This window comes from Sarcophilus harrisii, chromosome 2 (assembly GCF_902635505.1).
Source record: "Sarcophilus harrisii chromosome 2, mSarHar1.11, whole genome shotgun sequence".
Classification (NCBI taxonomy): domain Eukaryota; kingdom Metazoa; phylum Chordata; class Mammalia; order Dasyuromorphia; family Dasyuridae; genus Sarcophilus; species Sarcophilus harrisii.
Genome location: NC_045427.1, coordinates 125,813,244 through 125,826,630, shown reverse-complemented (window position 1 = coordinate 125,826,630; position 13,387 = coordinate 125,813,244). Strand labels below are relative to the sequence as shown.

Sequence of the window (13,387 nt, the reverse complement as noted above, 5' to 3'; positions counted from 1 at the left end):
CCATATGATCTTTGCTGAATCCCTTTTGGTGTTACAGCCCACTATGCAAGCTCATGGTATCTTTCCTTTTCCCTCCCTCTATGTCACATGGTATCTCTCCTCTTATCCCCTTCATGGTATTTTTCTCCTTAAGTGCCAATCAACTCTTTTAGAATACTAAACTCCTCTATTGATTTAGCCTGCCAGCTAAGGGGATACTCTCCAACCTTATAGGGTGTTCCCTTTCTCCTGGTTAATTGTGAATTCCACTAGGGAACTTGTCTTTTCCATTGTTAATTGTTATATGCTCTCCCAATTCTATTTCATTTTTACCATTCCTGGTGTTTATTGTATCACTTCATTTTGTCTGTAACCTCTTCCCTTAAAATAAACCTACCTTCTGCCAAAGAGAATGACTATTGTGAATTCTTCACATGACTGAACCCTAACATTTGATGACTGCATCAATCTCAACATTTGGTCCTGAACCTCAATCACATCATTTGGAGCCAAAATTGCTCTCCTAGGGAAAGGGACCCACATGTGCAAAAAATGTTTGTGGCAGCCCTTTTTGTAATGGCAAGAAACTGGAAACTGAGTGGATGCCCATCGGTTGAGAATGATTTTGGTATATGAATGTTATGGAATATAACTATTCTATATGAACAGTTCTTGTCTCTCCAGGCTTCTCTGAAATCATCCTGCTGATCATTTCTTATAGAACAGTTATATTCCATAATAGCATTTTCATGCCTTCTGTTATTGTCTGCTTGCATTTTTGTTTTCCTTCTCAGGTTATTTTTACCTTATTTCTAAATCCAATTTTTCTTGTGCAGCAAGATAACTTTATAAATATGCATACATATATTGTATTTAACATACACTTTAACATATTTAACATGTATTGGTCTACCTGCCACCTAGGGGAGGAGGTGAGGGAAGGAAGGGGAAGGTTGAAACAGAAGGTTTTGCAAGGGTCAATGCTGAAAAATTACCCATGCATATATCTTGTAAATAAAAAGCTAAAATAAAAAAAAATGGATTTATCAATAAAAATTCAATCCATACGTAATAAAGACCCACTATTTTATTTATCTTTTATACACACACACACACACACACACATATATGTGGGTGTTAAATTCAATATAGGAATATATATTTATACAACTATCTTGCCACACAAGAAAAATCAAATCAAAAAGAAAAAATGAGAAAGAAAACCAAATGCATACAAACAATAACAAAAAAGAGTGAAATGCTATGATGTAATCCATACAGTTCCCACACTCCTCTCTCTGAATGTAGATGGCTCCCTTCAACATAAGGTCATTGGAACTGGCATCCATAATTTCATTATTGGAAAGAGCCACAACCATCAGAATTAATCATAGTATAGTCTTCTTTTTGCTATGTATAATGATCTCCTGGTTCTGCTCATTTCACTCAGCATCAGTTCATGTTAAGTCTCCCCAAGAGTTAAAAGTCAAGAAATAGGTAAATTTGAGGGGATACAGAAACCAAATTATGGATTTAAAAATGGGGGGAAGGAGAATTGGATGAGGATTTAGTTTCCATTAAGTTATGAAAATTGAATCAACACAGAGAAATGAAACTTAAATAAGAAAAATGAAATCAAAGAAATGGGAAACTGTGACCTGGTACAAGGAATGTAATCAATGGTGAGAGTTTTAGATTTCAAAAGGAACCCTCTGAACTTGGGCCCCATCCCCTTCTCTGGTTCTTATATGTGTTGTCTTTCCCCATAAGAATGTAAGTTCCTTGAGGTCAGGCTTTTTATTGGCTTATATTTCTTTTTCTTAGGTTTGTGTGGCACAGTGCTTGTCACATAATAAAAGGATGTAATCAAAGATGGAGAATTAGAATAAGAGATAGTTGTGAGATGTAATGAGGGGTAGAGCTCAACACTGTCACTTCTGTAACACACAATTAATGGGGAATCAGAGGAGGGATTTGCACTGCAGGATAGGAAATAAAAAGACTGCCTTTGTAGTTTCAAAAAAAATATATCTACTAGCCTAGACACTTACTTTTGCAAGAATGTAAAATAAAATCCAGAAGGAAGACAGGAAGGAAAATAAAGAGGCTGGAAAATGAGCAAATAGCAGGAAAAAAAAAAAAACTCTGATTATAAAAAGTTACTATGATGCCAGCAAAGATCAAAACACAAACTCAGAAGACTACAAAATCAAAATACCTATATCCAAAGCCTAAAAGAAAACTATGAATTGGCCCCTTTAAAAAGAACTCAAAAAGGATTTTAAAAATCAAGAGAAGTCAAGGAAAATTGGAAAGATAAATGAGAGTGATAAAAGAAAATTACTTTAAAAAAAATCAACAGTTTAGTAAAGGAGGCACACACACACACAAAAAAAAAAACTGGAAAAAACCAAACCTTAAAAAAACAGAATAGGCCAAATGTTAAAGGAGGCACAAAAATCCAATAAAGAGAGGAATGTCTTGAAAAACAGAGTTGGCCAAATGGGGGAAAAAAATGTGCAAAAATTTATTTAAGAGAACTCCATAAACAAGCAAAACGGTCAAGGAGAAAAAGAAGTACAAAAGTCCACTGAAGAAAAAAATCCTTAAAAAGTATAATTCCTTGAAAATTAGCATTGTAAGCTAATGATCATGAGACATCAAAAACAATTAAAAATCAGAAGAATTAAAAAAAAATAAAATGTGAAAAAAAACAACTCACATAAAATATAGATCCAAGAGAGATCATAATAATAAAATAAATAAGAATTACTGAACTATCTGAAAGCCATTTTAAAAAAAAGAGCCTAGACATCATGTTGCAAGAAATTATCAAGGAAAATTTCCCTTATATTCTAGAACCAGAGGATAAAATAGAAATTGAAAGAATCTACTTATCATTTCCTGAAAGAGATCCCAAAATGAAAACTCCCAGGAATATTATAGTCAAATTCCAGAGCTCCTAAGTCAAGGAGAAAATTTTGCAAACAGTCAAAATATTGAACAGCCACAATCAGGATAACAGAAGATTTAGCAATTTCTACGTTAAAAGATTAGAAAGTTTGGAATATAATATACTGGAGGGCAAAAGAGCTAGGATTATAACCAAGAATCATCTACCCAGAAAAACAGAATATAATCCTTCAAGAGAAAATGGATATTCAGTGAAATAAAGGACTTTTAAGCATTCATGATAAAAAGACCAGAGCTGAATAGAAAATTGGACTTTCAACTACAAGACTCTAGAGAAATGTAAAAAGGTAAACAGGAAAGGGAAAACATAAGTTACTTAATAAGTTTAAATTGTTTCCATTCTTACATGGAATGATAATGTTTCTAACTCATAAGAACTTGTTCATTATGAAGTCATTTAGGAGTTTATATAAACAGAGGGCACAAGTGTTAGTTGAATGTAAAGGGACAATACTAAAAAAAATAAAATTAAAGGGTGTGGGAGGAACACATTGGGGAAGAGAGTAAGGAAGAGGTAGAATGGGGTAAATTATCACACATAAAAGAGGCCAGAAAAAGTTTAACAGTGGAGGGGAAGATATAGGAAATAAGGGGCAATGAGTAAACCTTACTCTCATCAGAATTGGCTCAAAGAGGGAATACACTCACTTGGGAAAAGAAATCTATATTATCCTGTAGGATAGTAGGAGAGGAAGCAGATAAAAGTAGTGTGTGTGATAGAAGAGAGGACAGATTGCTGGGAGTAATCAGAAGCAAGACACTTTTGAGGAGGAATAGAGTGAAAGAAGAAACAAATAGAATAAACGGGGGAAATACAACTAGCAAGAGTAATTGTGGTTAAAAAAAATTTGAAACAAGTTTCTCTGATAAAGGCCTCATTTTTCAAATATATAGAGAACTCAATAAAATTTATTTTAAAAATAAGAGCCATTCTCTAGCTGATAAATGATTAAAAGATACAAACTTTTTTTAGGTGAAAAAAATCATATCTATCTACAGCCATATTAAAAAAAAAAAACCTCACTATGTATTGGAGAAATGCTAATTAAAATGATTCTGAATTACTACCACATACCTGTTAGGCTGGCTAATAGGACAGAAAAAGAAAATGACACATGATGGAGGGGATGTGGGAAAAATGAGATATTAATGCACTGCTGGTAGAGTTGTGAGCTCATCAAACCACTCTGTAAAGCAATTTGAAACTATGCCCAAAGGGTATAAAACCATACAACCTAGCAATACCACTACTAACTCTGTATCCCAAAAAAGACAAACAAGAAAAAAGAAAAAGGACTTATATTAAAAATATTTATAACCTCTCTTTTTTTTGGGGGGGGGCAAACAATTGGAAATTGAAAGGATGCCTATCAATGGGAGATTGGCTGAATAAATCGTGGCATATGATTATAATGGAAGACTATTGTTCTATAAGAAATGATGAGCTGTATGCTCTCAGAAAAACGTGGCAAGACTTCCATGAGCTGATGCAAAGTGACATGTACTGTGTACAAAGTATCAGCAATATTATAAGATGATCAACTCTGAATGACATAACTATTCTCAGCAATACAATGATTTAAGACTGCACTGAAGGATTTATGATTAAAAAAAAAAATGCTATACATCCCCAGAAAAAGAACTGATAGTATCCAAATTAAGATTAAAACATACTCTTTTTTTTTTTTTAAACTTTATTTTTCTTGAAGGCTTTTTGGGGGAGGGAGTCTATGTTTTCTTTCACAACATGACTTATGGAAATATTTGCATGATTGCATATGTGATTGCATTCTCAATGAGGAGGGGTGGAAAAGAAGGAAGAAAATTTGGAACTCAAAATTTAAAAACAATGTTAAAATTTGTTTTTACATATAACTGGAAAAAATAAAATACTAAATAAGTTGAATGGTGAAGAAAAAAAAAATGAGCAAGATGTTCTCAGAAAAACCTGGAAAGACTTACATGAACTAATGCTAAATGAAATAAGCAGAACTAGGAGAACAATGTACACAGTAAAATCAGTGTTGTATGATGAGCTACCATGAATTATTTAGCTATTCTCAATAATACAATGATTCAAGATAACTCTGAAGGACTTATGATAAAAGATGTTGTCCATATTCAGAGACAGAACTGGGAGAGCCTAAAATACAGATTGAAGATACATTTTCTTTATTTTTCTTGTGTTTTCTTTTTTTTGGTCTACATTTTCTTTTGCAGAATGACTTACATGAAAATGTGTTTTGCAGGAGTACACATGTAAAATCTATGTCAAATTGCTTACCTTCTCAATTCAAGGAGGGGAGGGAAAAAGAGAAGAAAATTTAGAACTGAATATTTGAAAAAATGTTAAAATTATATTCACACTTAATTGAGGAGAAATAAAAAATTAAATTCCAAAATAAATCCCACATTCTAAAAAAAAAAAAAAAAAAGGGGGGGGGGGGAGGAGAGAACAACTTCTTTCTGAAACATCCTATGATCCTAGATCCAGTAACTATCAGTTTCCTTCTATCCAGGGCTCATATGTTGTTCAGTCATTCAAATTGTGTCCATGTCTTTGTGACTCTATTTGAGTTTGGTTTTGTTTTTTTTCTCAACAGTACGTTGTTTTTCCAAATACATGTAAAGATGCTTTTCAAAATTCACTTTTGTAATTCTTTGAGTTACAAATTTTTTTTATCCCTTCCTTACCTCTCCCTTCCCCAAGACAAGTTGATTTAGGTTAAATATATGCAATTATTTGGGGGTTTCTTGGTGAAGATACTGAATAATTTGCCATTTAAGTAGTGACTTGTCCAGGATCACACAGCTAGTGAGGCCAGATTTAAACTCATGAAGCTAAGTCTTCCTGGCTCCAGGCCTGGCACTCTATCCACCTAGTTTTCCCTTTATTTAAGTAAATATCCTTTACTCAAGGATATCTACTGAGACCAAGAAAACAAAAGTTATAGACTTTTCTTCTTTTGGGGGGATGAAGGCTTACATGTAGACATTCAGAACCAGAGCACAAAACAGGGAATTTAAAGGATCAGTGGATTAGCAGGATTCAGTGAAATAAAGGACTTTTAAGCATTCATGATAAAAAGCCCAGAGCTGAATAGAAAATTGGACTTTCAAATACAAGACTCTAGAGAAATGTAATAAGGTAAACAGGAAAGGGAAAACATAAGTTACTTAATAAGTTTAAATTGTTTCCATTCTTACATGGAATGAGTTTCTAACTCATAAGAACTTGTTCATTATGAAGTCATTTAGGAGTTTATATAAACAGAGGGCACAAGTGTTAGTTGAATGTAAAGGGACAATACTAAAAAAAATAAAATTAAAGGATGTGGGAGGAACACATTGGGGAAGAGCACTAACTCAAGGACCTGGGTTCACATCTCACCTCTGCTACTTATTACTTGAATGACCTTGGGCAAGTAATTTGATTTCCCCATTTCTCAGCTATAAAAATGATGAGGTTGATTGGATTAGATGCCTTCTAAGATCTTTTCCAAGACTAAATCCTATGACCCTAAATTTTTTCCTTCCTCAAAGACTCAATGATTTGGTCATTGATTATGATGGATCAAAGAGTTTAATGCCTTCCCTTAAGCCCTCAAGTAATGCTTGTGGAGTTTGGAATAATTTCATAGGAGGCATCCTTGCTCCCCCATATGTTTCCCTTTAAATGCACACATGGTGCATGGAGGGATTTAGGGGTAGTGGGTAGAAGGCCTAGCGAGCTTCTGTTCACTTTGTGGTTGGCCACAAGCCGCAGTTCTAACCATGATGGGGTACGTACTGCAGATGGCATTTTTGTCTCCCCTCCCCTGAGCTCATTATCTCTTCCCTCTATCTATATCTCTACCAGACACAGCCCTGAACCTTCCTTTTGTGACCTTCTACTCAGCTACAATCACTTAGCTCCGTGCTTTCATACCTGATCTAGTACTGATAGGCCCTCTTCCCTTTAGGCCCCATGAATCCATTTGTTTTTCTCTGTGTGTCTGTTTCTCTATTTCTCTGGCTCCCTGTCTGTCTGCTTTCTCTCTAACTCAGGTTTCTTTGCCAGACCAGCTGAGACCAAGAACTGAACATAAAAGCTGACATGCTCATTACAGGAATGACTAAGTGTTCTGAGCCAAGTCTCAGTCTCTGAGAATGAGCTAAAGTTCTGAGTCTTTTGGGTGAGTTGGAGGGAGGGTTTGAGGACTTCCAGAGTCCCTTACATTAGGTCAGGAGCTGCTCAGTTCCTCCTCAAGTACACAAGAGTTCCTCTTTCTGGGTTGCTGATAAATTCCCCTAGCATGACTGGTCAGCATAGGTACTTGCCACAGCACAGGGCCCCTTAAAGATGCTTCACTGATTTAAGTTCCTCAGCACCAAAGAGATATTGCTGTTCAGCTCTCTGGATGAATTGAATTCAGTTACTAATATGGGTGCCTCAACTTGCTCTCCACAGCTAAACCCACGCCAAATGATTTGTCAAATAACTGAAAAAGCCTAATTCATGGGATATGATCTTCAGTTTGAATTTGCTTCATTAGAGATAATTTCTTTTTTCCTTCTTTTTTAAAAATTTCAATTAAGGTGCTGCTCTTCCTCATATAAACACTCACCTTTAGAAGAGCTAGGGTCTGGACCAGATTAACAAGACAAATATAAGGAAAGGGAACCTCCACCATCACCTCCCCATCAGCTTCAATCAAGAAGCTCTAAGGGCCAAAAGTGGAGCCAGGAACAGGAGAAAACATCTCCTAAAACTAGCTCAGGCTGAAATTTGGTCAAAGATGGAATGGATCTAAAAGGGAAAAGCTGATCTCAGGGTTGCCCATCAAAGAATTTGCTAAATTAAACCTAAGTCTGTGCATTTATCCTTTTGTCAGCAGCAAAACATCATCACCACATCTGACCATTCTGAAAAAGAATGTCTGCTCCCACCCATCCTCATTCCCCAAGCTCTGCCACTCTCAGAGGACTCAGAGCATCAGAGTCATAGAATTTTTGACCAAATTTAGATCTCAAAACCTACTTAGAGGGCATGAGTTCCCAAAGCTCCAGAATACGTTACCTTGGAGATGTAGGTCAATGGCAAAGATCCAACAGCTCCTGCTCCAATTGCCAGGTTCTGAAAGAGAGTGTTAGGGAGGCTTTAGAATTGGTTGGTTTGAAGAAGAGGTAGTTGTAGCTCCCTCCAAACTTTGAACAAGAGACCTAATTGATGTCCTCTGTCAACCCCTCAGGAATGGTTCTATGCTTTACCAAAAAAAAAAAAAAAAAAAAAAAAAAAAAAGGGGGTGGGGGGGGGACAATGAGATTTGAAAGGGAAGAATATTCAATATGAAGTTGGAGAAGCTGTGTTCCAATTCTAGTTGTGCTACTTCACTATGCTATTTGTGTGACTTTGGATAAGTCATTTTTCTCTCTATTGAGAGGCTTGGTTTCTTCTTTAAAATGGAACAGATTTGGAACCAGTAGAGGTTGAGGTTCAGAATTTCCCTTAACTTGTCAATACAGGTATATTCCAACTTAAACAAATACCTTATATGAAAATATTAATAAAATTACTCTTTAATCTACAGTATAGAAGAGTGGATTGAGAAAGTGATGCTGAAGTTAGAATATCATATGACAAATAATAGTTGGATGACCCTGGGCAAGTCACTTATGTTTCCAATACATGTTAGTTCATTTGAGTCTCACAAAAATTCTGAGGTAGATACTATTATTATTCTCATTTTACAAATGGAGGAAAATGAACTTGAGAAAGGTAAAGTTAAGCTGCCAAGGGTAAAGCCAGGATTTGAACTCAAGTCTTCCTAACCTCAAAGTCCAACACTAACCACTATACTATCTACCTTACTACTTACTATTATACAACCTGGGTTAGAGGGGAAAGCATTCCTTAAATCTTACTTCATAATTCATAATAAAGTCCCTGGATCCTGTTTGTCCTGAGAATGTTCACAGGATATGAGCAAATGTGGAAGAAAGTCATTAACATTATCATAGCACCAAGGGTGAAAATTCTGTTGATGTCTTTTGCATGTTGTGCAGCTGACTAAAAAGCTCTGGGTTATACTCCCAAAGCTTACCATTGAGTAATGATAGAAGTTCGGTCAAGTCTTTTAATCTCTTCTTATCTATAAAAGGAAGAAGGCTGGACTTAAATTATAATTCCATGCATCTCTAATATAATATATGCACTTCTGATATGAAACATGCACAGAAAACCTTTTTCTATGTGAATTGTTGTTGACATGTTTGTTGTGTAAGACAAAATCACTGTATGTCTAATGTACCTCTTTTGACCAGGAAAATCAGCTAAGTCTTCAGAGCCCAGAAGAAAATGTTGTCTCTTGTTTTAATTTTGTTTTTGTTTTTGCCAAAGGGCAAGGTAACTACAAGCCTAAACTCCACTTTTACTGAAGCTGTTGATTTAAGATTCTCCATTAGAAGCAACTCAGATGAAACAATGAAGCCCAGAAACCAAAAATAATTTGCCTAATGTTCCATAGGTAATTAGAGGCAGAAAAAGAATTGGAATCCAAATCTCCTGACTTTATCTCACACTCATCAATCCTTAGGGTATTGGGGGAGCAGAGATTTCCATACCTGAGATCACTGTCAGCTACAGGCATTTACGTCAGTGATCACCTAAATGGAACCTTGTAAGGGGCTACAGGTATATCTATCTTTATATAATAGCTTTATTCCTGAAAATAATTTAACATAATTTAAATATCTACAAATTTAATCCTGATTATTTAAAACAAAATTAAACTTTTTTTGTAAAGTAAAAATTGATTTTTTGTGAGGGAAAGAGTTTAGAAGTGGAGAAAAGACTTGGACCCATGATTTCACCCATGTAGGAAAATCCTAAATAGGCACATCACTCAATAATCAGATCATCCTCTTCTCTGCAATTTATACCTACAGGCTAAGCCTTAAAGTCACAATTTTTTGCAAACTCATTAGAATTCTTAAAAGAAAAGAGACAGAAATTTAAATAATTAGTTTTAAAATGATATTGTGATTTTTGTTAAAAAAAAGAGCTATGAAAGAGAGATTTAGAAACAAAATTAGCAGCTTAGTACAAAAGATTCCAAACCTTACACATGTAACAAATTCTGAAAATTAAAATAAAGAGAATTTATCGACTATAAGAAAACAAGTCAAAGATTGGGAGGTGGGGAATGGAAGAAAAATAAGGTGTCAGTTGACCTTGAAAATAACTGAAAAGAGAGAATTTAACAATTAATGGACTCCTTGAAAAAGTTTAGACAGACATCATATTTTAGGAAATCATGAAAGAAAATTATCTGGATATATTAGAACCCAGATGGCAAGTAAAAATAGAAAGAATACAAGAATCACCTCCCAAAACAACGTCTCAAATGAAAACAACTGGGAATGTCACAACTAAAATCCACAGCTTCTAGTTCAAAGAAAAAATATTGCACATAGAAAGAAAGAATGCAACTGTGGAACCACAGAAAATTATGAGATTTAGCAGCTACCACTATAAAGCAAAGGAGAACATGAAGTTAAATATTCTAAATGGCAATATATATATATATATACATATATATATATATATATATATATATATATATATATGTATATATATGTATGTATGTATACAGGCTTAAAATCAAGAATATCTCACTTGGCAAAGCTGAGTATAAATAATCCTAGAAGAAAAAATGGACTGTGAAAGAATTTCCAAACATTCCTAATGAAAAGACTAGATTTGAGTAGAAACTTTGAAACACAAACATTAGAAAGGTAAATTCAAGCAAGCAGTCAGAAAGACTTTTGAATCAAGAAGATCTTAGTTTAAATCCTTTTTCATATACTACAGGACTCTGGATAAGTCACTTAACTGCTGTTTGCCTCAATTTTCTCATCTATAAAATGGGAGTAATAACAACACTTACTCCCTAAGGCTGTCGTAAGGATAACAGTAAATAATAATTATAAAGCACTTTGTAAACCTTAAAGCGCCATATAAATGCTAGTTGCTATTTATTAATAGTGAATTAATAATGAAATATTTGCATTCTAATTAGTGGGGAAAATACAAGTATTCCTTGAGAACTGTAATGTCAACAAGATTTATAGAAGGAGGCAAAGAAAATAAAGGGCCTGGGAATAATTTTTGTTAGGCTTTGACGATCTTTAAAGAAGAAAGAAAATGGGTATGTGGGATGGGGGACCTTAAGGGAAGAGAGGCAAAGATAATTTATCTAATATAATCAGGGATACAACTAAAAGTCTATATCCAGTGCTTAGCCCAGCACCTGGCACATGGAAGGAGCATAATAAATGTTTGGAAATTTGTTGATTAATTATACAAATGAGGAAGGAGAAAGAATATTCAGAGAAGGGGAACTTTACTGTGAAATGATGCAGAAGGAATTGAATAGTTCCAAGAGTACAATTAATACAACATTGTAAAAATGAACAATTTTGTAAGAATTAAGTTTAACAAAGCAATGATTAACCATGAATCCAGAAGCCTGATGAATTAGAATGCTGTCCACCTACTGACAAATATGTGATAGACTAAATATGCAGAGTGAGACATGTATTTTTGGGCATGGCCACTGTGGGGATATGTTTTGCTTGATTATGCATATTTGTTGAGGGGAAGGGAAGTTCGATGATCCATCCTTCTTTCCTTCTTTCCTTCTTCCCTCCCTCCCTCCTTTGTTCCCTCCTTCCCCTTCTTCCATTCCCTTCTTCCTTCCTTTTTTTTTTTTTTTTTTTTTGCTTGGAGAGTGGGAGATGGGAAGTAGAAAGGATAAATGTTTGTTAATGGGGGTGGGGTGGGGAAGAAAAGCAATTTGGCAACATTTGGTGAATGAATGGGAAAGGGAACAGGCTGGATATAGAAAAACTAATTAGGAGATTATTACAGTATTCTAGGTGAAAGATGGGGCCTTAACCATGCTATGTGAATGAAAAAAAAGAGAAGCATTTGAGAGTATTGTAGGTAAAAGCTACAACTCTTCCCAACATCTTCATAGTGGAGATGACTTGAAAGCTGCAGCGTGGTAGACTCCTTAATAAGATTAGGGAAATTGGATAAAGTTGGAGGACTGATAGGAGTAGAGTGGAAAAATAATTACTTATTTTTGGAAATGTTGAATTAGAGATTCTTATTAGATATCCAGATAGATAGAAAGGGAGGCAGCAAGGAAAGGAGCTCAAGAGAACAATGAGGACTGCAGAACTAGACTTCCAAGTCGTCTGAATAAAGATGACATCTGAATCCATGGGATTCACTGGTAAAATATATTTAAAAAGAGAGAAGGACCAGGTGAGGTAAAAGTATGCTGGTAAATGTTTAAGGAGAAAAGGGAGAAAAACTTGTCTATGCATAGATAAGCAACAAAATAATAAAGAAAACCTTCTGAGCAGAAATATGGCACATTAGCTAGAGTACTGATCATACACATTCAGGAAGACATATTTATAGGTTCAAATCCAGCTTCACATACTTACAGGCTGTGTGACCTTGGGCAAATCACACAGAGAGGTACAACATGAAATCAAATATATACAAAGCAAGCTATATATAGAATAAATAGGAAATAATTAACAGAGGGAAGGCAACAAATTAAGGAGAAGCATAGTGACAGTTTGTGTAAGGTTTTTTAAACCAAATATAGGTAACTGAACTTTACTCAATATTTAAAATGTTTGAACAGTAGAATGACATGGCTGGCTCTATGCCCATGGAATATTATTCTGATAGTGCCATGATTAATGAGAAAGAAGAAAAACTGCTAAGAAGGTTGAGTGGCAATAAAGTCCTATACTAAGGTAAGAGCAGTGAGACTAGAATGTAGGGGATGGGTATGAGAGAGATTAATGGAGACAAAATTGACAGGACATACTAAAGACTATGAGAGGTAAGAAATAAGGGAATTTCACAATAAGATTAAAAATATGTGAAACAGGGTAAATGACGCACAGACAAAGATGGACATAGGAGATTCATTTGAAGGAACTGGAGTTTAACTAGTGTGGAAATAATAGCCAACTTCAAGTATTCAAAAGGCTACCATATGAAAAGAAATGGACTCATTTTGTTTGGTTGCAAAGAGCAGAATCAGAAACAATAAACTCAAGTTGTGGGGAGCAGATTTTGACTTGATAAAAGTTAAATTCATTAATATTTGGAGATATCCAAGAGTAGAATGACTACGCTCAAGAGACTATATTTGCCAGTTGTGGAGATCCTCAATCAGAAAAAGGATGACCACTAGTCAAGGATTTGGAGGGGAAGAAGATTCTGCTTAGGTATAATTTGGAACAGATGATCTATAAGGACCCTTCCAACTCTAAGATTCTGTTTTATAGAATAGATATAGATTTATAGAAAAGAGATGAATCATGAAATGATGATGATAATGCCTTGAGATTTAAAAGCACTTTT

The 13,387-nt window shown here is 34.8% G+C and overlaps 1 protein-coding gene across 2 annotated transcripts in view; it reads right to left on the bottom strand.

Annotated features, from left to right (window-relative positions):
• The window catches only part of PLEKHA2 (pleckstrin homology domain containing A2), a 118,617-nt gene that overhangs the window by 36,297 nt on the left and 68,933 nt on the right, over positions 1-13,387 (bottom strand). For both annotated transcript variants that reach the window (XM_003757985.4, XM_031950729.1), the window contains exon 3: positions 8,012-8,068. In XM_003757985.4, coding sequence (XP_003758033.1) covers positions 8,012-8,068 — 57 coding nt within the window. The remainder of the gene's footprint in view (positions 1-8,011; positions 8,069-13,387) is intronic.